The 26,264-nt window shown below is 39.1% G+C and overlaps 1 protein-coding gene across 5 annotated transcripts in view; it reads left to right on the forward strand.

Moving 5' to 3' along the window:
* The window catches only part of LOC106068973 (uncharacterized), a 129,901-nt gene that overhangs the window by 68,179 nt on the left and 35,458 nt on the right, over positions 1–26,264 (forward strand). For all 5 annotated transcript variants that reach the window (XM_056012337.1, XM_056012335.1, XM_056012334.1 and 2 more), the window contains exon 4: positions 6,027–6,948. In XM_056012337.1, the coding sequence (XP_055868312.1) occupies positions 6,797–6,948 (152 nt within the window). In that variant the 5' untranslated portion in view covers positions 6,027–6,796. The remainder of the gene's footprint in view (positions 1–6,026; positions 6,949–26,264) is intronic.

A 26,264-nucleotide genomic window follows, 5' to 3' on the forward strand; every position in this document is an offset into this window, starting at 1 on the left:
CTCTCTTAATAACACGTGACTTCAGAAGACATTCTATGTAAATGATGTAATAATCCAAGTTTTTACAAACCTTAAATCAACTCACTCTGTCTGGTAAAAAGTGTGTAGACGTTAGTTCTCTAACACCTATTCTCGGCTCAAGCTGAAACTTCGCACAATTATTCATTGACATAGACAAGACATGAATCAATTTTTTTTAAAAAAAAGTATCCAATTAGACAATTAATTACTGGTCATTCATTCTTTAGTTTAATAGCAACTATTACAGATATGGCTAAAATTGTTGGCTTTAGTCCCCTGAAAAAACCATTGTAACGCTATTTCTCACGCATTCTCTAATTAAAATGAAACTTTAAAAAATTATTTATTGTATCTAGAAAAACTTGAATCAATAAACAAAAATACGCAATTAGTCAATTAATTAATGGTAATTATTTTGTTTCATATCGAATAAGGAAAATGAACTGTACATTATTGGTAGATACTAGAAGGAAATGAGAAGGCTGACACACTCGCCAAGAGTGGGAGAACTAACTCTCAAATAAACTCTGCACTCTATCCAGAAGTAATGAAGAAATTAATTGTAAACAAAATAAATGAGAAATGGACGAGCTCTCATCCAAATCACAAGAAAGATGACGCTTACTATAAGCTATCCCGACAAGACCAACGTCTAATCTTTCGACTCAGGACCGGACTCAACAGAATGCGACGACACATGTACCGGAAGCTCAAAATTGGAACCAGTGAAATCTGCCCATGTGGAGTATCACCAGAGAATGCCGACCATGTCCTCCAAAACTGCTCTCTCTACCAAGAGGCCCGTATAAGACATTGGCCCCAAATCACCCCAATAGAAAGAAAACTATATGGAGAGCTCCCTGATTTGGAAACCACTGCGCAGTTCATCTCATGTATTGGTCTAGTCATATGAACACTCCAACATAACAATAAGAACGATGAAGAAGAAGAAAAAGAAGAAGGTAGATACAGTTTTGAGGACGAATTTCTCTCAGTATAGATCAGCTTTGTTTTTTTTAAATATTATTTATATTTAAAATGGCACAAAGAGAAACACTTGCCTGGGAAATAGAAAGTGATTAAAACACACCGAAGTAACGTCTGTATTATATAAGATAAGATAAGAAGAAACGTCGCTACTTTGTTTTTCCTTCTACTAATGAACTTTTTCAAACTCTATACTGTCAACAGTGCATAGATTCTAAAGTCAGAATCAAGTTCACATACAATTCTTGTACATATACTGAGGTAATAAAACCACAGAATACTGTTGCTTAGAGACACTGTAGTTATACTGTTACAACTTTACTCTGATACAACTTTACACTGTTACAACTTAGTACTGTTACAAGTTTACAATGATACACCTTAGTACTGATATAACTTTACTCTCATACAACTTAGTACTGATATAACTTTACTCTCATACAACTTAGTACTGATATAACTTTACTCTGATACACCTTAGTACTGATATAACTTTACTCTGATACAACTTAGTACTGATATAACTTTACTCTGATACAACTTAGTACTGATATAACTTTACTCTGATACAACTTAGTACTGATATAACTTTACTCTGATACAACTTAGTACTGATATAACTTTACTCTCATACAACTTAGTACTGATATAACTTTACTCTCATACAACTTAGTACTGATATAACTTTACTCTGATACACCTTAGTACTGATATAACTTTACTCTGATACAACTTAGTACTGATAAAACTTTACTCTGATACAACTTAGTACTGATATAACTTTACTCTGATACAACTTAGTACTGATATAACTTTACTCTGATACAACTTAGTACTGATATAACTTTACTCTCATACAACTTAGTACTGATATAACTTTACTCTGATACAGCTTAGTACTGATATAACTTCACTCTGATACAACTTAGTACTGATATAACTTTACTCTCATACAACTTAGTATTGATATAACTTTACTCTGATACAACTTAATACTGATATAACTTTACTCTGATACAACTTAGTATTGATATAACTTTACTCTGATACAACTTAGTACTAATATAACTTTACTCTGATACAACTTAGTACTAATATAACTTCACTCTGATACAACTTAATACTGATATAACTTTACTCTGATACAACTTAGTATTGATATAACTTTACTCTGATACAACTTAGTACTGATATAACTTTACTCTGATACAGCTTAGTACTGATATAACTTTACTCTGATACAACTTAGTACCGATATATTATTTGTCTGATACAACGTGGTACTGATATAACTTTACTCTGATACAACTTAGTACTGATATAACTTTACTCTGATACAACTTAGTACCGATATATTATTTGTCTGATACAACGTGGTACTGATATAACTTTACTCTGATACAGCTTAGTACTGATATAACTTTACTCTGATACAACTTAGTACCGATATATTATTTGTCTGATACAACGTGGTACTGATATAACTTTACTCTGATACAACTTAGTACTAATATAACTTTACTCTGATACTACTTAGTAGGGACCCCGACTAAGTCGCTTTCTCCCAAGTTATCTCCTTTAAATCGCCTTTTCTAGAATAAGAGAAAATGCTGTCCCAAATATTTCTCGTAGCTATCACCTTCCAGAAACTGACGAATGGAATTTTTTTCCTGACCTCTTTCTCTAATTGATAAATTATTGTTAACTTCTTGTGCAACTTCTTTGACCTGACCCCTTTTTCTAGAAATAAGTAGAATTAGGTCAAAGTATCGATTCCTGGCAGTGGAAACCTGAAAGAGGGGAAAGCATATAATAATAATTATAGTTTTTATATAGCGCTACTTTCATGCTTATAGCATGCTCAGAGCGCTATGGGTCATTCTCATTTGTGGAGTAGAGGGGTGAGATTATCCGTGCTGCTAGAACTCTGCTCTGGCCAGGTGTCGAACTTTGAGCCCCCTTCACAGGTAGCCAAGCCAAGCGTACTTGGCCTCTCGAACACCCTTCCCACATACATTTTGAATGTGTGTCCCTGATCGCATCGCCACAAATCATCTGCGGCTTTATTATCTACTACGAGCAGAAACGATAAGAAATAAGATCGCAACGGCTATTGGTTCCCCACGATGACCTGCTGACCACTGTCCAAAAAAAACACAAACTAAAATGTTATGGCCATAACATTAGTTTCTCTGGGCTCATAAAGACCTTCCTTCAGGGAACAGTACCAGGAAGAAGAAGAAGTCAGACAGAGAAAGCGATGGGAAGATAATATAAAGAATGGGCGAACCTGTCACTGAAATAGATTCTATCCAAGGCAAAGGAATAGTAATGAACAAAAAGGTCAACAGATCTTGGGTTGCGCCCCAACAGATAGTTGAAGGGGAGGAAATATCCCAACGTCCTTAGTAGAAGTTCACAGTACGTTGTATTTATTGTCCTCTTTAAGCGCACGCAGTCAGTTTATTGTTTTCAGGTATGATTTTTTTTTATTATTTTGCATACGCATACAGAAGAGTTTCTGTCCATGTCTTTGATGGTGAGGATTTCTTTCTTTCTTTTTTTATTCAGTAGCTCGAAAAGGTTTTACATGGTCAGAAAACAAAGAAAACAAATTTCATGGTCTCTCGTGAAAAGTAATATTGTTCATAGTTCATTTGATTGTCCTCTTTTCCGGCTGTAGACATCATGGCTATTGTAGACACATGTACAGATACCTGTGTTCTATATGTTCTCTTTCTTGTTTTTTTACTTAAGGAAACCTCAGAATTTGCGCTATTCAATTTTAGCTCTCTCATCATAGGAATCCTTTGGCCTTATGCCTCTTTTTGGGGGCTTTATATGCCTCTTTTTGGGGGCTTTATATGCCTCTTTTTGGGGGCTTTATATGCCTCTTTTTTGGGGCTCTCCTGCCTCTTTTGTGGGCTTTTTATTTATTTATTTTAAATTTTATTTTTAAGTTCTCACATTTCACTAATATTAAATCACAAAGAACGAGTACAGGATGAAAGGTTACCTCCCCTCGTAAGGTTATCTCCCCTAGTAAGGTTAAACAGAAAAAAAGGTGCATCAAAAAAAAAAAAACAACTAATGGTCTTTTAGGTCAAGCATTGTCCAGACAAGTTGGTGTAAATATAGAAAAAGATGAATTTTTTTTTTTTTTTTTGTTAAAAAAGGAAACCTCAGAATTTGCGCTATTCAGTTTTAGCTTTATCATCATAGGAATCCTTGGGCCTTAGGCCTCTTTTCTTTGCCTCTTTTTTGGGCTTTATGTGCCGCTTTTATGGGCCATCTTGCCTATTTTGTGGCTTTTTTTTTTTTTTTATGTTTTTATTTGTAAGTTATCATAATTCACAAGTATTAAATCATAAACGATTGAAAAGTGATTAACCTAAAAATATAATCATAGTAATAGAAATATTATTTAATATTAAAGACATACTACCTAACCAATGAACCCCCTAAAGACAGAAAAATGATACAAGTATCCTCTACTCCAGAACAATCAACACAATTTCAGATATCCCTGACCCCCAACACCCTATTTCTGGATGAAAAAGAAGAATTACACTATCAGGTATTTACTAACCAACTATTAAAGAGAATTTTCATATATAGTACTATATATTCTCCGATCTTGTTTTAAAAATGGTACAATAAAAATTGAAAAAAAAAAAAAATTAAAAAATCTATTTTTAGTTTTTAATTTTTGCACACAAATGTGACTGACAGACCGTAAAAAAAATTACTATCTGCCTTTCCCAAACGGGAGTTTGTAAAATTCAATGAGTGGGTACTACAATTTACGGGCTTAAGGAATGTATTTAAGAGTTTCCACTTGTGGGCCTTTATATTTGTACTAGTCGACCCGCGGCGTAGCATACGCAGCTATTTGCTGGAAGTATTCATGTAGGCAGAGTTTTGTCGAGCAGAGTGTGTGACTATGCTTCCGTAAGAACAACGGAGTCGCCATAGTTATCCCGATGTTCGCAAACAAAGCTTACAGCCATCTTGCGAAGTTCGAGAGAAACAGTTTCGTCGATGACATTTTCCCCCAGAAATATGCGACTGATAGAAATTAAAACAGTTACCTGACGCAGGAATTTCGACCACATTGAAAGACCTGTTGACTCCACGCAATATATGTGAAGACGTGGCCATGGTTAGGAAACGAAGGGCAATATGAAGGGGCAAAATCAAAACAAAGCTACAGAAAAAACATGCAACTATTTTAATGACACCAGATATTGACGTGTGTAAAAAAAAAATACACACATAAATTTAGTCAAATATATATAGAATACATAAAGAGAAAGATTACACGTTCTCCCCCCCCCCCCCCTCTTTTTGTTTTGTCGTGCTCTGTCGCCGCGAAAGTTACGTGGGGTAACTCTAGTCCGACTTTCACAAATAAAAGAGTTACCATTTCTTGACTTTATCGTGGCGTCAGCTGAAAAAAACGAAACATACTCGGAGATAGGACTATTTTCTGAGGGAAAAATGGGGGGGGGGGTTGAAATGTGGGCAGTTTTTTTTGCAAGTGAAAAAACAACAAAGGGCTTACGGACAACGTATTATGTGATCTAAAGGGCAGATGATGTAAAGGTCATCTGATTCTGTGGCCCACGGTTGAGAAGGGTGTCACGTGACCAACACAACGACCGACCGCCTTTACTCTCCCCAACTAATGTCAGGTACCCTTTAAAGCTGTGTGGACTCCAGGGGCGCCCAAGAACCCGGAATAAAAATTCACTGGATTCGAACCCGGGATCGTTACCGCTTAGCCAACGCGCCTCCATCTGAGTGTGTATATGTGTGTGTGTTTGTGTATAAAAACAGTATTCGTTCAGGTACTTCATTACCCATTTTAGCGTGTATGTGTTTGTAGGTAATGCTAGTGCATATATAAAGATGATTTTTATATTTATTTCTTACAGTATAAACTTTTTGGTGCTAAAAGTATTTTTGTACTTTCGAAAAGTTGCCTATTTTATGATTATTTTTTTTTTGCCCCACAGCTTCTAAACAAGACCACATCTTCTTACGTCTGAACACCAACATCAACCATCATTAACCAACTACATCTACCAACGACATCAACCACCAATGCTCGTCTATAGCTCTGGGCTTGTTGTTATTGGAGCGCGTTCGGACCCACCCAGTGCTCATCTATCACTTCATCAAGAAGAGACTTAAAAAAAAGGGGGAGGGAGGATAGATAGAGAAGAAAAAAAATAAAAAGAGAAAGTTTAAAAGAAAAAGAAAAGACATCACAAGAAAAGGAAAGCAAGAATACAGATCTCTATCGCTCACCGCCTCAACCGGAAACAGGCATTTGCTGGGTGGTTGGTGCACGGGTAAGGGAGGGAAAGCGAACCTGAGGCTTGTAACTGCCGAGAGATGGAGGGGTAGGGTAAGGGCGGCTTAAAAAGCGCCACCTGTCGGCTCGTGTCTGGCATCGTCTGCAGTGTTCCCCGGTGCCAAGAAAGTCTCGCTCTCAGATCCGCCTCCGCCCCCCCCCCCCTCCCCCAGGAAGCAGACATCTTAGTACTCACGTCTGTGGATGGAAGAAATACGCTAAAAACACAGTTCCACATATATACATACACGCTAGAGAGAGACATACACGCTAGAGAGACATACACGCAGAAAGCGGTAACCAAAAAACTTGATTGATCCTGTACCGCCGTGCTTCTTCGGCGACAAACACATCGCCAGCGGCAAAGTCGCAATCGTTCACGCTTGAAAGTCGTGCGGCAAAGTCGCCCGCACATTGGTGGCGTCCAATATGGGCGCCCTGAGGAGAGACAATAATAAAGGCAGCGGCACGTCATCGTCTGCTCCGACCGCTGCCAACTCTGGTAGTGTACCAGCCTCTCTGTCATCAACTTTAACTCCAGCGAGACCTAATGGAAACGACTTCACTTTAAACAATGCAAGGTAAATATATTTTGATCACTTTCTCCTTCGGTATTCATGATACAAATTTTCTCTGTTTAAAAAAAGAAATAGTTAACCATTTTCAATGTCTAGCTTATTCTAGCTATATATTTAACCTGCTAATCGAGAGATACTAAGATACTATGTGACAGACCGAAGTACGATGTCACTGTGTTCATTGTCAGTCATAGTGTGACATTTAGTCAACATTACCCAGGGCTCATACATTCATCTCTAAGTGTCACTGTTAACAGAGCTAGCAAAATGTAAACAAGCAAAGTACATTTTTTCAAATCCTTAAAAAAAAAGTTTATCTAGGGGAAAGAACTCCGCACTTACAACTATATATCTCAGTAATGTAGAAATTGTTTCCCTTGTTTGATACAAATTAAAGTAACCAGTTAAAAATAATTAATAGGCTAATTCGTTAATTTTTTAAACTGATTCATGGTTTGTTAGGTACAACGTATGTTTGTTTTAAGTTTCAATTAGTTACTGGCAATTAATTATTTGTGTTTGACCAACAAACACATCCTTCAGTATCCACAGATTTGGCTGAGTATGTTGAGTTTTGTCCCATTAAGTAATAGTACAATCTCGGATCACGTTGAAACCTTAAACGATTATATGTTGTGCCTAACATGAATCGATTTAAAAATAAACCAACTTGTAATAATTTTTTTACATCGAAAAAAGTAAATAACTTCTATATTTTTTTTAGTGATATAGGGTTCTTTCCCTTAGACAAGCTTTGTATTGGTATATTTTAAAACTATTTAACAGTGGCGAAACAACTCTCAGCAAATATGCACCGTCCCAAAAAAAGCTACAGTCTTCCTTAATTTCTGAACTTCAAGGCAATGTCTTTGTATTATTGTAATTATTTTTAATATGCGTCAGTTAATTATCTCTATACAAACTTATACCGACCCGTTTTGAATCCTTGATTTAATTTATAAAGGTTGAAAGTGTGAACAAGGAGAATTGTATTATTCACATGTCGAAATGAAAAAACAATAATTTTACAGCTTACAGTACCCATTAGAGTTGGGTGGACACAGGCCATCCTGAATATTCAAATTCCCAGTCTTCACCAAGATTCGAACCTTGGAGCTCTCGGTTCGGAAACTAAGCAGTTTTCCACCACGCCCTTTGAAAAGAGGGAACACATCTAAAAGTAAACGTAAAAGCAGTTGGCCCTTGTGCTGGCCGCATGCCAAACTTGTTAACCGTAGGCCACAGAAAGAGATGGACTCTACATCATCTGTTTGAAATGGGTACCTTCACAGCAGTGATGCCCAAAATACGGCCCGCGGACCACATCCGGCCCGCGACGTGGTTCCATCGGCCCTCTGAAACGACGACACAAAGTGTAGAATATCCCTATGTCAGGGCCCTGTGTTTTTCTCTAATGTATTGGCACCATGGCATTTAATATGTACCAGGAAAAGTGAACGGATACTTCTTATGGAACACGATAATAAGCCCACATATTTGTTTAAAAAAAGAATGTGTGGCTGATTAAAAAAAAAAACAGCAATATATAGACGCTATTATGAGACCAATATGGCGGTGGTCAAGTTAGCCTCAATGCTGCTCAAGTTTAAGTAGAGTCTAAGTAGAGAATCGAAGCCATTTTTTCGACGCGTAATAAAAAGATGAGCTTAAATTATCAAATTAATTAATGAAAGTACTAGATCCACGGGTTTCTTTGTACTTTTTCGTCATGTGGCCCGCGACACAAGTGTCGGAAATCTAAATGGCCCGCAGGTCGAATTAGGTTTAGCATCACTGCTTTACAGCATTCGTATTAAACGTAAAATAACTCATTTTAACCCTAGAAATATTCATTTTAAACCTAGAATAACTCATTTTAAACCTAGAAGAACTCATTTTAAACCTAGAAGAACTCATTTTAAACCTAGAAGAACTCAGAATAAACCTACAATTAATCGAGGATTGTTCTCAATAACATCTGACAGTTTAAACTAAATTTGGACAGTATTATATACAACTATAGTAACTCATGATAAGCCCAGTATAGCTTATACTGAAACTAAGATATTTTACACAAAAAAAAAAAAAACCTAGGATAGTCTCAGTCATTAACATGGGATGTGTGCGAGAGACTTAAAGAGAAAAAAAACGCATTTATCTATCCTCAATCCAGGTGTGTCAGGTGTGTATGTGTGTGTGTATGTATGTGTTTGATTATGCGCGTATAAGTGGCTCCCAAAATCTTGTATATATATATATATATATATATTTACTGCTGGAACAACCACCGCCTCGGGTGGTGTGTAGTCAAGCATATCTCACTCATCACGTTGGCTACGGGTTTCTGCTCAGGTGGGGGAGGGGGGGGCGGGGGTGTTAAGGTTAAGGCATCTGGGTTGTACGTGCGTAAGGCTTCTCAATATGACTGGCCTTGACCCATGCGGGTGAGGGATCTACAGATGTGAGCGTCGGACGTCTCGAAGGTCTGGTATATGACTAGGTCAAGTTGAGATTTGTTTGAAACTCTCGTATCTTTAAGTCACGTATCATTCGCACTTGCAGCCATGAAGTTAGGTTTTTACAAAAACTTAATATCAACACACTCTGTCTGTCTGTCTGTCTGGTAAAAAGTGTGTAGGCCTACCAGTTATTTCTCCGACACCCAATCTCGGATCAAGCTGAAATTTTGAACAAGAATCCATTTTAAAAAATTAGCAAATTAGTTAATTAACTATTGGTAATTAATTATTTTGTTTGGTATCTCGAACAAGGGAACTAAATTGTAATGACTGAAGTGGTGGTATTATCTGAATAAGTCCCCCTTTATAGGTCGCCGCCTTAAAGTAAGTTTGTAACAAACAACAGATAACTATACAATCTTCTATTTTCATAGGCACCTCACTAGCAGCGTAGTCAGTTGTCGGCTTGCGGCTTGAGCCATGAGTTCAAATTCAGTCGTTCTCACCCCCCACCATCTTTTTTTTTTTATATTGTCCCAACTGATCCAGATACGTGATAGAATCAGCGTATTGAGAAAGCTAAAAGGATGAAATAGCGCTAAACAAAAAACAAAATTAGTAAAAATATTTCTAATCGCTCAGATTTATTATAGTTGGTCTAGAATCCCTAGACCTATTACACATTTCATGACACGACAGATCCAAACTAATTGATGCAATTACAATTTCTATAAGGCTTTTTATTTAAATTATTTTTATTGTTTTTCATATTTCCTCTCTCAAATCAATCAATCAATAAAAATTTTGGGAAATCTTCGATATTTAGATAGTGGGATGTGCGACTGCGTGGTGTTAAGCTACTAGTCTACTTGTGGAGGGCTAGAGCTCAAATCTCAATGTTGACTTGCAACTTTCTACTAAAGCTCCAGGGATATAGAAGACCAGAGCACATTGAACATGCTATAGGAATATAGAAGACCAGAGCACATTGAACATGCTATAGGAATATAGAAGACCAGAGCACATTGAACATGCTATAGGAATATGGAAGACCAGAGAACATATGAACATAATATAGGAATATAGAAGACCAGAGCACATTGAACATGCTATAGGGATATGGATACCAGAGCACATTGAACATGCTATAGGAATATAGAAGACCAGAGCACATTGAACATGCTATAGGAATATGGAAGACCAGAGCACATTGAGCATGCTATAGGAATATGGAAAACCAGAGCACTTTGAACATGGTATAGGAATATAGAAGACCAGAGCACATTGAGCATGCTATAGGAATATGGAAAACCAGAGCACATTGAACATGGTATAGGAATATAGAAGACCAGAGCACATTGAGCATGCTATAGGAATATGGAAAACCAGAGCACATTGAACATGCTATAGGAATATGGAAGACCAGAGCACATTGAGCATGCTATAGGAATATGGAAGACCAGAGCACATTGAACATGGTATAGGAATATAGAAGACCAGAGCACATTGAACATGGTATAGGAATATAGAAGACCAGAGCACATTGAGCATGCTATAGGAATATGGAAAACCAGAGCACATTGAACATGCTATAGGAATATGGAAGACCAGAGCACATTGAGCATGCTATAGGAATATGGAAGACCAGAGCACATTGAACATGGTATAGGAATATAGAAGACCAGAGCACATTGAACATGGTATAGGAATATAGAAGACCAGAGCACATTGAGCATGCTATAGGAATATGGAAGACCAGAGCACATTGAGCATGCTATAGGAATATGGAAGACCAGAGCACATTGAACATGGTATAGGAATATAGAAGACCAGAGCACATTGAACATGGTATAGGAATATAGAAGACCAGAGCACATTGAGCATGCTATAGGAATATGGAAAACCAGAGCACATTGAACATGCTATAGGAATATAGAAGACCAGAGCACATTGAACATGCCATAGGAATATAGAAGACCAGAGCACATTGAACATGCTATAGGAATATGGAAGACCAGAGCACATTGAACATGCTATAGGAATATGGAAGACCAGAGCACATTGAACATTCTATAGGAATATGGAAGACCAGAGCACATTGAACATTCTATAGGAATATGGAAGAACAGAGCACATTGAGCATGCTATAGGAATATGGAAGACCAGAGCACATTGAACATGCTATAGGAATATGGAAGACCAGAGCACATTGAGCATGCTATAGGAATATGGAAGACCAGAGCACATTGAACATGCTATAGAAATATAGAAGACCAGAGCACATTGAACATGCTATAGGAATATGGAAGACCAGAGCACATTGAGCATGCTATAGGAATATGGAAAACCAGAGCACATTGAGCATGCTATAGGAATATGGAAGACCAGAGCACATTGAACATGGTATAGGAATATAGAAGACCAGAGCACATTGAACATGGTATAGGAATATAGAAGACCAGAGCACATTGAGCATGCTATAGGAATATGGAAAACCAGAGCACATTAAACATGCTATAGGAATATAGAAGACCAGAGCACATTGAACATGCCATAGGAATATAGAAGACCAGAGCACATTGAACATGCTATAGGAATATGGAAGACCAGAGCACATTGAACATGCTATAGGAATATGGAAGACCAGAGCACATTGAACATTCTATAGGAATATGGAAGAACAGAGCACATTGAGCATGCTATAGGAATATGGAAGACCAGAGCACATTGAACATGCTATAGGAATATGGAAGACCAGAGCACATTGAGCATGCTATAGGAATATGGAAGACCAGAGCACATTGAACATGCTATAGAAATATAGAAGACCAGAGCACATTGAACATGCTATAGGAATATGGAAGACCAGAGCACATTGAGCATGCTATAGGAATATGGAAAACCATAGCACATTGAGCATGCTATAGGAATATGGAAAACCAGAGCACATTGAACATGGTATAGGAATATGGAAGACCAGAGCACATTGAGCATGCTATAGGAATATGGAAGACCAGAGGACATTGAACATGCTATAGGAATATAGAAGTCCAGAGCACATTGAACATGGTATAGGAATATAGAAGTCCAGAGCACATTGAGCATGCTATAGGAATATGGAAGACCAGAGCACATTGAACATGCTAAATAGGAATATGGAAGACCAGAGAACATTGAACATGCTATAGGAATATGGAAGACCAGAGCACATTGAACATGCTATAGGAATATGGAAGACCAGAGCACATTGAACATGCTATAGGAATATGGAAGACCAGAGCACATTGAACATGCTATAGGAATATGGAAGACCAGAGCACATTGAACATGCTATAGGAATATGGAAGACGCGATATACTGAAGCGATTTCAATAATTGCCTACAGCATGAGTCTCTTTCTCCATTTAAAATTTTATATAATCGATCTCCTGTTTATAGTCACTTCTACTATAGTCGCCTAGAGTTAGATATGGATACCACACGTGTCTTAAACTAACGTTCTTAAGTGCATCTTGTGAAGCGCTTGTTCGGAAGTACACATTCTAAAGTGCATGAAGTAAAGTGCACATTCTGAAGTGCATTTCCTGAAGAACATGTTATTAAGTGCACATTCTGAGGTGCATGTTATAAAGTACACATTCGGAAGTGCATTTCCTGAAGTGCATGTTATAAAGTACACATTTGGAAGTGCATTTCCTGAAGTGCATGTTATAAAGTACACATTTGGAAGTGCATTTCCTGAAGTGCATGTTATAAAGTGCACATTCTGAAGTGCATTTCCTGAAGTGCATGTTCGCGAAGCTTTCGGAAGTACTAGTTAAAATTCTCATTTAGACCTTCAGCATTAACGCCCAATCAACCTCGCGAATTAAAGGGGCCATTTACATTTCCAGACTCGCTTGTAGCGGGCCAAGTAATCCCTCACCCCCCCCCCCTCCCCCCCCCCCCAAAAAAAAAAAAAAAAAAAACACTCTAGTCCCACAAAACCGAGCGTCTTCTTCGTGTTCAAAGGTTTCGAGAGACCCGCATAGTACTACGCCAAGGGACCGGATTCGGGCCACAGGCCGTAAGTTAAGCAACACTGATATTTAGTCTTCGCAATTTATGCGCTAGTTTTCAAATTTGCCTTCATCACATTAGAAGAATTTTAAAAAAAATAGCACATTCCTGCTGGAAAAAAAAAACACCTGAAATCTAACGGATGAAAGAGAAACCCTGGACATTGTAGATTAGACGAAATATATACCTTGAAGAAGGTGAACACATCTCCTTCTATAAACTAGATAGTTCTGTAACATACACGATAACAAATTTCTTCATCATAAACCATAATACTTGATTAATTTAGAAAGTTACTCTCCTGGCTTGAACCAGACAACCCAACGGGGATCCTATTATACAGACTGAATCATTTCCTGTTATTTCTTGTTGCTGTGTTTTTTAATTTTAGTGCATTGAAATATTTCTCCTGTTGTCGTACCTGATAGAATAAGGTTAAATTGACCCAGTGGTTATTTTTTTTTTTTTTTTAATGGAAAGAAGTCTTTGACTTCAAGTTATAGAGAGAATAAGCCCTTGACTTAAAGTTATGAAAAAGATAAGCCTCAAATTCCAACGTTATGGAAATAAGCTTTTGATTTAAAGTTAGGGAAAGAACATATATAGTTCGCCCATCGTGGTTCGATGATGTCCAATTTTTTTCATCCAGAGGCCTGAGGGCTTTGCACTGGGGTTTTATGCCTCCTCATGTGGCTGGTGAGACCTATGTGAGCGCAGGATGTTCGGCTGCTCACCGGGGCAGGTTTTTCCAGCTGGAGCTATGGAAGGAACAAGTCTTTATCCAAAGTTATGGAAATAATAGGCCCGGAACTCAAAAGTTATGGAAAGAAAGAGTTTCGAACTAAAAAGTACGGAACCGTAAAGCTTCTAGCCTTCTCTTAACACGTGGAGTAACTTAGATGGAATTATCGCAAAGCTGATTATTGACATTTTCATTGGGTGCTAACAGAACGTTTGTTCTTTAAAGCGCTATAAAATTGCAGATATCCGTATATAGCATTCTTAATCTTGACACGTTATTCCAGCGATAAGTTGGTGTTTATTTTGATGAATGCGCCCATAAAACAGAATATTTAAAGAAATGTTTATGTATTTAAACCAGAAATCTGGCCACCTTAAAGTAAAGATACCGCGAACGATCTATATTTGTAAACATTATATGTTTATGTCGAGTTCCTAAGTCCAGGCGATAATCTTGTCCCCCCACAGTGCAAAGTTGGCATTTCGGATAACTTAGAAAATAAATTCTTAAAGTAAATGACATCTGTATGGTTTCTAAAATAAATGTAAAGCACTTGACCAAAGAGGAGGCGCGGTGGCTGAGCAGTAAAGCGTTTGGCTTCGGAAACGGGGGTTCTGTGTTCGAATCCTGGAGAAGACCGGGTTTTTTTTTTAATTCGAGATCTTCGGGCGCCTCTGAGTCCACCCACCTCTAATGATCATCTGACGTTAGTTTGGTAAAGTAAAGGCGGTTGTTCGCTGCGCTGGTCACATGACACCCTCGTTAACCGTGGGCCTCAGAAACATCTGCCCCATAGATGGCAAGGTCTGAAAAGAAAAATTTACTTAAACTTTACTGACCAAAGAGTGTTCGTTTTGTGTTGTTTTTACGAAACTTTTAAGACTAAGACCAAGACTGCTTTATTGATCCTTACGGAAATTTGTTGTGATTACAAGGACTCTTTTCTCATATAAAGACAACACAACAGAAACATACACATAAATACAACAGACACAACATAAAGAGTTCATTCAGCGACTACACACAGGCATCTTGGTGCTTTTCATGTTCCCTGATCAACGAGTGGCGGTGATAGAGTCTGACCGAGTGAGGTACGAACGAGTTTTTGTATCGCTCTGTTCTCTTTTTGATTGACAGCAGTCGCCCACTTCAATTGTACACGTTATTTCTCCCACTTCCCATTATCGGACCAAGTTGAAACTCTGCACAATTATTCATTGTCGAGGACAATACACGAATCAATTAAAAAAAAAATTAATTAATTAGATAATGATGATGTTTTTTTTGGCGTTGCTTTCCAACTGTGCATTTATTTTCTTACATTCTGTGTGTGCCATTGCCAAATCTGTCCTATTTGGCATACATATTTATACAAGTAAAGGTTCCCATTTGAGACCTTGTGGTCTTATAAGGCAGGTGATGTAACGGTCTGGCAAATGCTGTGAAGGTCATCTGTTTTAAGGGCCGACGGCGTCATGTCGCCAGCACATTGACCAACCGCTTTCATTTTCCCCAAACTAAGGTCAGATACTCATGACAGTTGGCGGCCTAACACAAAACGTAGTTGAAAATGTCTGCCTTCACATCGATTCAAACCGAGACGCATCTGTCAAGAAGCCAAGCACTCTTCCACTCAGTCACCACGGCCCTGATAAATATCTTTTTTTTAGCTCTGTCATAAAGTTTATTTCATCCTACTACTATCTTTTATTTTTATCTCTGCGCATGTATAATCCCAAAATGAAATAAATTTTGAAAAACAACCTCCGTAAACCCCCCCCCCCCCCCCCCGGCCGGCCTCAAAAAAAAAAAAAAAAAACGAAGCTACTAGCGTCATATTTACTACCAGACTTATGAATTAGAAAGATGACGAAACTATAGCCTGTGTTTAGTGTGTGCAGTGGCGTAGCTGTGGTGGGGTATGAAAATTTGAAAATCCCCCCCCCCCCCCAAATGAGTGTTCGAATTATTTTGTTCACATTAGATATTACGCCATGATGTCGAATGACTGTGTGCGGACACGTGCATGCGTGAAGAGTTTATTGTAAAGATGGCGACCCGGGGGGGGGGGAGTTTATTTCCTGTATATGTAGTTCTCCTTTCAGACCTTGTGGGCCGATGGTGTGAAGGTCATCTGTTTCTGTGGCCTACGGTTTACGAAGGGTGTCATGTGGCCAGCACAACAACCAACCGCCTTTACTTTTCCCCAATTAGAGCTGGGTAGACTCAGAGGTGCCCAAGGGTCCCGAATTTAAAACCCGAGTCTTCACCAGGATTCCACCCCCTGGTTCGGCAGTCAAGTGCTTTACCGCTCGGGCACCGCGCCTCCTTCTGTGTACGCAATATTTGTCATGCTGTTCTGTATATGTAATAGCATGAACACATCTATGAAGGGGGCCGTGTCTTCATGTTGTGAAAAGCTCCCCCCTCTCTCTCTCCCCCCCCCCCCCACCCCTGCTTTTGTCATCTTTGTTTTGTGTGTCTCGCCAGTGAGATGAGTTTGTTTATTTCTTCGTGATAGTGAAGCCCTTCATCCTCGGCACGACTTTACCTGGCGCTACGTAGGTCGCAGTGACCCCAGTGACACCATTAAAAAAGAAAGCAAAAAAAATATAATAAACTTAAAAAGAATGATTATGTAAGGGAAACAAGTGTACATTTATAGTCATATCCATTAATACAATAAGATTTAGTTCCCTTAATCAATATCGAACTAAATCTATCAATTACCAATAATTAATTATTAAATTCCCCCTTCAGATCTTGCGATCTGTTGGGCGGATGATGTTAAGGTCATCTGTTTCTTTGGCCGACGATTAACGAGCAGGGTGAGGAAATAATAAATTTTTTTTAAATTGATCCTTTTTTTTTTCTTTTTTTGTTAGGTACAATTAATAATTTCTGAAATTAATTTTTTTTTCGAGAATTGGTGCGGGAAAAATATTGTGGACAATTATGTAAGCGGACAAAACCCGACATATTTAGCAATATTTCTCACTGCTGAAAAATTAATTTCCCTTGTTGTTATCAAACAAAATAATCTATTACCAGTAATTAATTAACTAAATTGTTTAATTACTTTGTTTATTGATTCGCGTTTTGTTAGGCACAATAAATACTTGTGGAAAGTTTCAATGTGATCGGAAATAACGTGTTCAAAATTTAGCAAAGACAGACTGACAGACAGACCGAGGGAATTGATATAAGCTTTGTAAAACAAAAAGAGGGGGGGGGGTGATATCCACTTGTTACCCAAGAATAACACTGTGTGTGTTGCGGTGTGGAGCAGGTGGGAAGAACTGCACGCTCCTTTTTTCCACGTCACAGCCTGTATAAGAGCTACCGTCTCAGCAGACGAAATAGCTGGCTAGAAGGAGAAGAAAGAAAGATTACTCCCTAATCGACGATCCCATCGTTGATTTGACCTCATTAAATTAACTTAAAATTTAATTTTATAAACTTGACTTTGTGTTATATAAAAAAGAGCATGCATTCCCTTTTAATTCTATACCAAATAAAACATTTTCTGATAACAAATAACAAAGCTATTGAAGCCTCATCATAACAGGGGGAGTGAAATAGTCATGAGCTAAAAGAAGAACTCCTTCGAAAAGTGGAAAAATAATAACGAAGAGAAAGAGTTAAGAGTACGCGGTCGCAAATCTGCCCAATAACTTAAAAACATGGTGTTATCGAGTGTGTGTGTGTGTGTTCTAGGGTGAAGGTGGGAAGAGGCTAGCTATGCAGTGTGAATGATGCTTCTTCTTCTTCTAGCCAGCTTTATTGCTGCTGAGCTGTCAGCTCGTTTGCAGACTGTGCGAAGGAAAAAAATAGTGTGCATTTTATGTGAATGATGCAAAATAAGCAGCATTGTCGTCAGCAGTCTTGGATAGGCGACGACTCCAGAACGCCAGAGTGAAAAGACGTGTTTTTGTAGTGACTTAGATTTTGTTCAAAATACCATTTTATAGTATGATTAAAGTCCACTACATGTATTTCATTTCATCTCAAGTAGATGTGGACTATATTGTAATTAAAGTTATATACAGTATTGTTTAGAAAGAAGCTGTTCAAGTTATCACAGCGGTTAAGTTGTCTACCAGCAGTTAGGTGCTACAGGTCAACGACCGTCCACAACAAATGGCTAAAGTAAAAAAAGAAAAGAAAAAGAATATTTGATCAAATGGTGTTTCGGTGTTATGTAGCATTGCTAGGATCCCTACATCTTGCGCTGTGTCAACGCTGGGCCGAAGAAGCTAGGATGACCAGCTTTTTATTTACAGCAAAATATCGGTCTGTTTCCAGCGGCCAGCTTCCTGGTTTTGTGGTATTCGCTTCGGACACGATGTACCCGGGGTTTTGAACTCTGTCCACAGTTATCCCCTGTCGTCCTTCTTGAGGTTGGGGCTAAGACGTACCCTAAAGCAACGACCGAAACATGTAGAGCACTCAAAACCAGCAACTTAAAGCGGGCCCAAATACAAAAGCCAGGCTTCTTACAGTCTGGTGACGATGTCGTGGGACTAAGTGCAGCTTCACATTAGGGTGTAATGAAATTGTGGGATCGCACTGGGACTTAAGCCTGAGAAATGGCCTCACAGATTTTTTTTTTCAAACCAATGCGTAGATTAAAAATAATTGTTTTATGAGAAGCCGATAATGGGGGCTGTGTGATTCATATGTCTGTTTCTTATTTTGCGGTGGCCTCACTTACTTTGAAGACTTGATTCTACATCAATGAAACATATTGCTACGTGCCTATGCCGCAAAGGAAAAACAACCCCTAAATCTTAAGAATTTCGATATGTCGTAATGCCTGGAAACTAAATACCCATTACGCGATGGATGTGTGTGTGTGTTTAGCGCTAGCGTATTTGCGTGAATTTGAAAGTGTGTGCGTATGTGTGCAAGAGTGTGTCAGTGATCATCTGCAACTTTAAAGAACAAAAATGTCCTTATGAAACGTAACATAGAAGAGTTAATCTCTTGGTTGTTCGCTCTGTTGAGTTCTCGGTGACTAAGCCCTGATAGAGACGTGCCATTTTTTTTGCATTGATATTTCTATTTTTTACTCATTTGAAAGTGATGGCCCATTTCCATAAGTGCATTTCTTCTTATGTAACCCCGTGATCAATCGATATCTAATTATTTTACATTAGGCCTACTCGTTTTAACATTCAATCAGCCAAACTGACGTGTCTATATCCGGCGCCAAACCTTGTTCATAAATTGATGACGTCATTCGCATATTTTGTAACTGTCATGGCGTAGTATTCAAATACTCTACCATACAAGCATTTGACAATTTTATTTTTTATTATTCAAACGGAAGAGCTCCGGTCTTTGGCCTGCCAATAGTCCCGTGTTTCCGTTTATGCGATGTTTGTTGGCTACTAATAATGTTTTCTTTGCTGCTGTTATGTTGTTGTTATTGTTGTTAAACCACGCTCTGTATCCGGCGTCAATCGTTCTGCATTATTGATGACGTCATTAAACGTATTATTTAAAAAAAATGATCTTGACGAAGTTTTTACATATGCTTTGAAACACCCAAAAATTCACACGAGTTTACCGCACAGAAAAACGGCATCCCACTGTTCCAAGAATCATATATTTCCGGTCATTCGTTTCACTTCCGGTGCACGTGCTGCCTGACATTCAACTCCAAAGTGGTTGGCTCCACCCATCTCAACGTTCCGAATCTATCGAGTCGTTCGGTCAGGCCACTTCGGCACGCGACCACTTTTTAATCCAATTATATCTCTCTCCCCTTCTCACATTCAGATTTGTTTTCTTACAGTCAGGGCCGGCCTTAGATGATAGGAGGCCTTAGGCGAAGTGAATTTGGTGGCCTCAACTGAAATAGAAAAAAAAAATAAACAGCAAAAAAAAAAGGAAAATTACCTAATGTATTTAAAATCTAGTTTACTCCACTAAAAACATTGGGCACAGGTTTCGCTATTTCTTCTCTAAAAAAAACAACAACTGTTATGAGTCCTGTGCGAGGCCCCTACCAATTGGAGGCCCTAAGCGGCTGCCTACTTTGCCTATGCCTAAGGCCGGCCCTGTTACAGCGCTCTCTTTTAAGTTCTCATCTTGCTTCTAATGTCATGGACTTACTTGACATTTTGTTGTCTTTCATAGTTGACATTCTCGTTGTTTCATCGTCAAGGGCATGACATTTGGTTTTGACATCACTCTGATCACGTGTTTTATTTTCGCTACATCTGCTTCAAGCGATCCCTTAATGGGGGGCTGTTATTATTTATTGTATTTGGTCTTTGCAGAAAGTGGTGCCGGGGGGAAGGGAATACTATATTATTCAAAAGTGATATCTTAAAAATGTTTGTAAAATGTTTTACATGTTTCGGATGTTCCTTCAGAGTTGAAGATAGTTTACTTCCTAGTCCAAACCTCCCGCTGGACGACGGGGGATGGGAGCGGGCAGGGTTTGAACCCTCGACCGTCGATAAATCCGAACGAAAGTCCAGCGCGCAAACCGCACGACCAGGCAGCCATCCCGACCAGGCAGCCATACCTAGTTGTTTCGGGTTTGAGCCTCGATTTTTAAATTTCCGGATTTTGTTTTAGGGACGCCTATGAGCCCATCCTGGTGAAGATGTCCGAAAAGCCCCGAGAGCGATCCCTTTAGGAATCTTTGACCCGGGAAAGGATTTTATCCCGTGTCCAGGATGAAGGTTTGGTTCTTCACCGACCCTTCTGTCTGGAGCCCCGTCAACAAGATGATATGTTTGATCATGCGTCACGGTCCCCTGAGCCAATGCAATGGGTTTCCCCATCCCATGCGAGGCCAGAGGCCGAGCCCACAAGGGGTCAAACTCTTAGATACCTTTACTGTACCATCGCGATCCGTGAAGGAGCCATCACACATACACACACTCATACACTACACACACACACACACGTTCGCGTTTCTCTGACATTTTTTTTTACCGCGTCTCAATTTGATCAGCACATCATTTGGGTGACCTCTGCGGACTGACCTTTCTCTGTATCCGCTTTTACACCTTTGACACCTGTCTACCTTAAGAGTGGTGGTTTGTTGAGGCCTCCATTACAGCTAACCCTCTCTCCCTCTCTCTCTCTCTCTCCAGCCTCCCCCATTCCCCCCAAAATCTCTCTACCCTACTAAATGTTTCGCCTCTGATCCAGCTCGACCTGCTGATACACTCTCGTCCTAATCTCGTTCTCGTGACGTGATAATCTCCTCTCGTCACGGAGACAGGTCCCAGATACCCCCCCCCCTTTATTTTTCGTTATGGGTGTCGCTATCTCTCAGCTTTCCGACTGCCTCGACGCCATCTTGTCTAAGACACCTCTTGATTTTTTTTGTTTTTATTTAACAGAGTCGACTTCCAAATACCGCCACCGACATCCCTGAATATTTTTTTTTCCCGAAGAAGAATGATTACGTGTATTTATTGATTGTGTCACACTTAGCATAGTGGAGTTTTAAAAATATCCGACTTCCCACGCGCGATCTTTATCTGCACGCGCGCGCACTCTGGGATGACCTTGACCTTTCGCAAAGGAAGGCCGAGGGCGGGAAGTGCAGGTTCAACGCAAGGGAGAGAATCGCCGTGGTTCGGATTTGCAGCTAACCAAAACACGACGAGAGAACTTTTGGAAAGAATGTTGATCGAAGTTTTGTGACGTAACTACCCAAATAAATAAGGAAAAAAAAATGGCCAGAGATGAAACTGGTGTACATTATGTCTCGAATCGTTTAAGAGTTGCGTTGTCCACACTGTCAATTATATTTTTTGTCTGTCAAAGTCTTTCAACGTTGGCGGGCTCGGGGGGTGCCTCTATATGAACTCACTGAAGAAACGCAAGTGTTTTTAATGGACCTCATTCACCAGTTGTAAACAAACAGCATTTAGCCACGTGGTGCTCTATCTCTTCTATATAATTTACGATCCCATGTTTAATTCATGATGGTTGTCACGTGGCAGTTTTTTTCCGTTGTTTTATCAATAAGATCACGTGACTAAATGTTGTTTGTTTACGATTGGTGAATGAGGTCCATTGAACTTTACATAGTTTAAACACACTCACTTAAAACACTCACTTAAACACTCACTGAAACACATAGAATATCCGTTACAGTTTCTGATTTTTTTATTATTTTTTGATTTTTTTACTTAACGGCGTTCCATTTGGTGTTGGTTTTTGCCACAAGATGTAGGTCTAGATTTAGCGTCCTTTTAATTCGTGTGGAGGCGTGGTTCCTGCTTCCCACAGTGCTTGGCTCCTGATTGGTTGCTTCCAGTTTCGTATGCACATTTCAACGATGGCCATAATATTATTACGTTGTGTGTGTGTGTGTGTGCTCCCCCCCCCACCCATTATCATTTTCAACCTAGGGGCCGTATACATTTAGACGTGTCGCGGGCCTCTTTATGTGGCTTTATCATGCACTGTGGGCAGGAATTCATAGGGGCCTGATAGCAGTTCATTTGTCCCCAGGCAGTAGTTTGTGTTCCACTTGTCTATGATGTTTCATTACTTATTTGACTTGTTGTTACGGAGTGTGTGTGTTTCTATGGTGACGGTGAGAAGTTAGCGATTGGTTGGTGGCTATGCAGTTCGAATGATGCAAGATAAGCTGACGTTTCGTAAGCTGCGTTAAGTACGCCAGACAACTACAGATGGCTGTAGTGAAAAGACATGTTGTTGTTTTTTTTAAGTGAGCTAGAATTTGTTCAAAATACCATTTTACATTATTGCTTAAGTCTACTACATGCACTGGCGGATCCAGGGGGGGGGGGCGGTAGGGGCGATCGCCCCCCCCCCCACTCGGCCGACCCCCCCCCCGGGGGGGGGGGGGCGGACGAACTTTAGTATAGGATTCACACAATTTGTATACGAATTTATAACTTATGTTAAAAATATATACTAATTATTTCTATTTCAACCTATTTTTACATTATTTCGCCCCCCCCCCCTCTAGTATGTTGGCCGATTTGGTGGGGTCGGGAGGAGGCGATGGTATCAATCCCGCCCCCCCCCCTTAACTTTCGAGTGGGGGGGGGGCGGTCCAATTTATTGGTAGAAATCACAGCCTGCTAACAAAATCAATTAAATATCTATATCCTTGTAACTTATTATTGATATTTTAACCGATCTTTATATTATGTCGTTCCCTGTTTGCCGATTGGTGGGGGGAGGGGACGAATACCTCTTCTTCCCTTCCCACCTAAACCCTTTGAGGGGGGGGGGGCGGTCCCTTTTTATTGAGAAATCATAGTTTGTGAACAAAATTAGTTGAATTAATATATAAATTTTATATTATGTCGCTCCCTTTCTGGTATTTTGGCCGATTCGGTGTGATGAGGGGGGGGGGGCGATTGCATGTACTGCCCTCCCCACTCTAGCCCTCTGAGTGCTGGGGGGGGGGGGGGCGGTCCTTTTTTTTTTGGAGAATCATAGTTTGTGAATAAAATTAGTTGAATATCTATATAACCCATTGTAAATATGTCGTACCACACTCTAATCTCAAATTGTATCATTAGAAAATTTAAATGAAAAAGGGTTGTACCAGGTGGGAGGGGCGATACATGCAATCGCATTTCCCCCATCGGACAAATCAATACTTTTTCTTTTTGTATTATAGTTAAGAAATTACAAAATTTAAAAAATCTGTCACTAATATAATTTATATATACTATAAATTAAATTTTTATATCGAGTCGCCCCATACCTATTCTTTAATGCCAAATGCAATCTTTAGCAGAAATTAGTAAAGGAGCGAGGATTAATCGTTTTCACTCTACCGCCATTCCCATTTCCAGACAGAGTTTTTGTAATTTCACACGAAGTTATCATAAGTATTTTAAGAAAGACTTTGCATTGGAAAAGTTAGAATTCAAACGAAATTTTTCAGTATAAGAGTCATGATTGAGATGAGTTCTAAACTCAAATAACATTTTCATAGTCGCCTTTTCCCAACCTTTACTCAATCTGATATTTTTCTAGCTAAATAAATTTGGGACTATAACTCACAATTTATGCTAGAGTTTTCTTGAATACTATTTATCGAATTAGTTTTTTTTCGGCGGCGATCCTCAAAGCAAAAATCTATATACGTGGGGTATCCTATCTTTTCAAGGAACAAATCGGTTTTATTTGCAATGTATTATGGGCCTATAAATTCATATTAGAATATTTTTCAAGTACAACATTATTCGAAAGGTCGTTTTTTAATAGTATGAATAATGAGCTTCAGGTCAGGAGAATGCGTTTCTACAGTGAAGAATGCAAGAAAACGCTTTTGGCGTCGGGGCTTCGCCCCGAACTCCATTTATGAGTAATTAGTTGTAGATGTCAGGAGAATACGTTTCTGCAGAGAAGTATGCAAGAAAACGCTTTTGGCGTCGGGGCTTCGCACCGAACTTCATTTATGGGTAATGAATTGTAGATGTCAGGAGAATGCGTTTCTGCAATGAAGAATGCAAGAAAACGCTTTTGGCGTCGGGGCTTCGCCCCGAACTCCATTGATGAATAATGAGCTGTACTTGTCAGGATAATGCGTTTCTGCAGTGAAAAAAGCAAGAAAACGCTTATGGCGTCGGGGCTTCGCCCCGAACTCCATTGATGAATAATGAGCTGTACTTGTCAGGAGAATGCGTTTCTGCAGTGAAAAAAGCAAGAAAACGCTTATGGCGTCGGGGCTTCGCCCCGAACTTCACCAGAGAACCTTATAGCGCTGCCCCAGTTGTTTTGGTTTTCGCCGAAGGTTGAGAAATGCTGCTTTTTTTAATTCTCATATTTATATATATATATATATATATATATATATATATATATATATATATATATATATACATATATATGTGTGTGCGTGTGTGCGCGCGTGCGCGCGCTGTATGCACGTTTATGCGTAGGGTTAGGGTTTACTGGGCGTTAGGGTTAGGGTTTGGAAAAAAATCGCCCCCCCCCCCACTCCAAAGTTCTGGATCCGCTAGTGACTACATGTATTTCATTTCATCTCAAGTTGATTCTGTCTGTATTATAATAAAAAAAAATATACTTTTTAAGGAGCGTGGCAAAGTGTTCTGAAATACTTCAAAATAACGGGAAATGTATTTTTTTTTCTTTCCATATGACGATGCCGAGACTTTAGTTCAGCGTCTGCGCTAGCTTACCTCCGGGTCAGGGTGTAATAAAAGACATCTCAGGAAATCTGCACAGAGTTATCTTTTCTTGATATCTCTGACCTTTTTTTTTAAAAAAAAACTAACTCTGGTTATTAATATCACAGGAGTTGGGGGGGGGGGGGGGGCGATTACGGTTTGAATGAAGCGGGTTAACTCTTGACTGAAGTAAATTCAGAAGGGAGACAGTTTCTAGAACGACATAGTCAGACTTTGCTGTTCATTTGTAATACTTTTAGCGACCGCTGACATTGGTGTTTAAGTTTTATAGAGGCCTTGTTGGTTGATCGCTATTGTTCCCATTGCAACGCTCACATTAACCCACCTGTCTGTCTGCCTGTCTGTCAGGTACACAATTTTGTACATGTTATTCCCTCCCCCCCCCCCCCCCTTTTTCCCATTCTCGGATTTAGTGGTCCCTAACAAAACACGAACCTGTAATAATAATATAAAAAACAGATTTATTAATTAATTAGTGTTAATTATTATTTTTAGCTTGATATAAAAAAAGGAAACGAATCTTACAGTATTGAGATATATGATTGTAAATGTGCAGTTCTTTCCCTTATATACGTTTTTTTTTAAAAGTATTTTTAAAAAATATTTTGCTTGTTTGATTTCGCTCTCGTGATAATAAGTTCCGCATTATCATCTCCCTCCCTGGTGTACGTGTGCGCTATTAGCAGCATCCTGATATGACGTCTTAGTGCCTAGCCTTGTGAGATAACATGGTTCCCCCACCCGAAGCATTGTGTCCGGGGGGGGGGGGTGTGGAATAACCATTGTTAAGCTATTTTTAGAACGCGCATTCCCAGGAAGAAGTCTAGCACTTGCCACGGTGGACGATCCTTTATGATTTATAGAAAGAGTAATATCAAATAG

The sequence above is a fragment of the Biomphalaria glabrata genome, chromosome 15 (genome assembly GCF_947242115.1).
Source record: "Biomphalaria glabrata chromosome 15, xgBioGlab47.1, whole genome shotgun sequence".
Classification (NCBI taxonomy): Eukaryota; Metazoa; Mollusca; class Gastropoda; family Planorbidae; genus Biomphalaria; species Biomphalaria glabrata.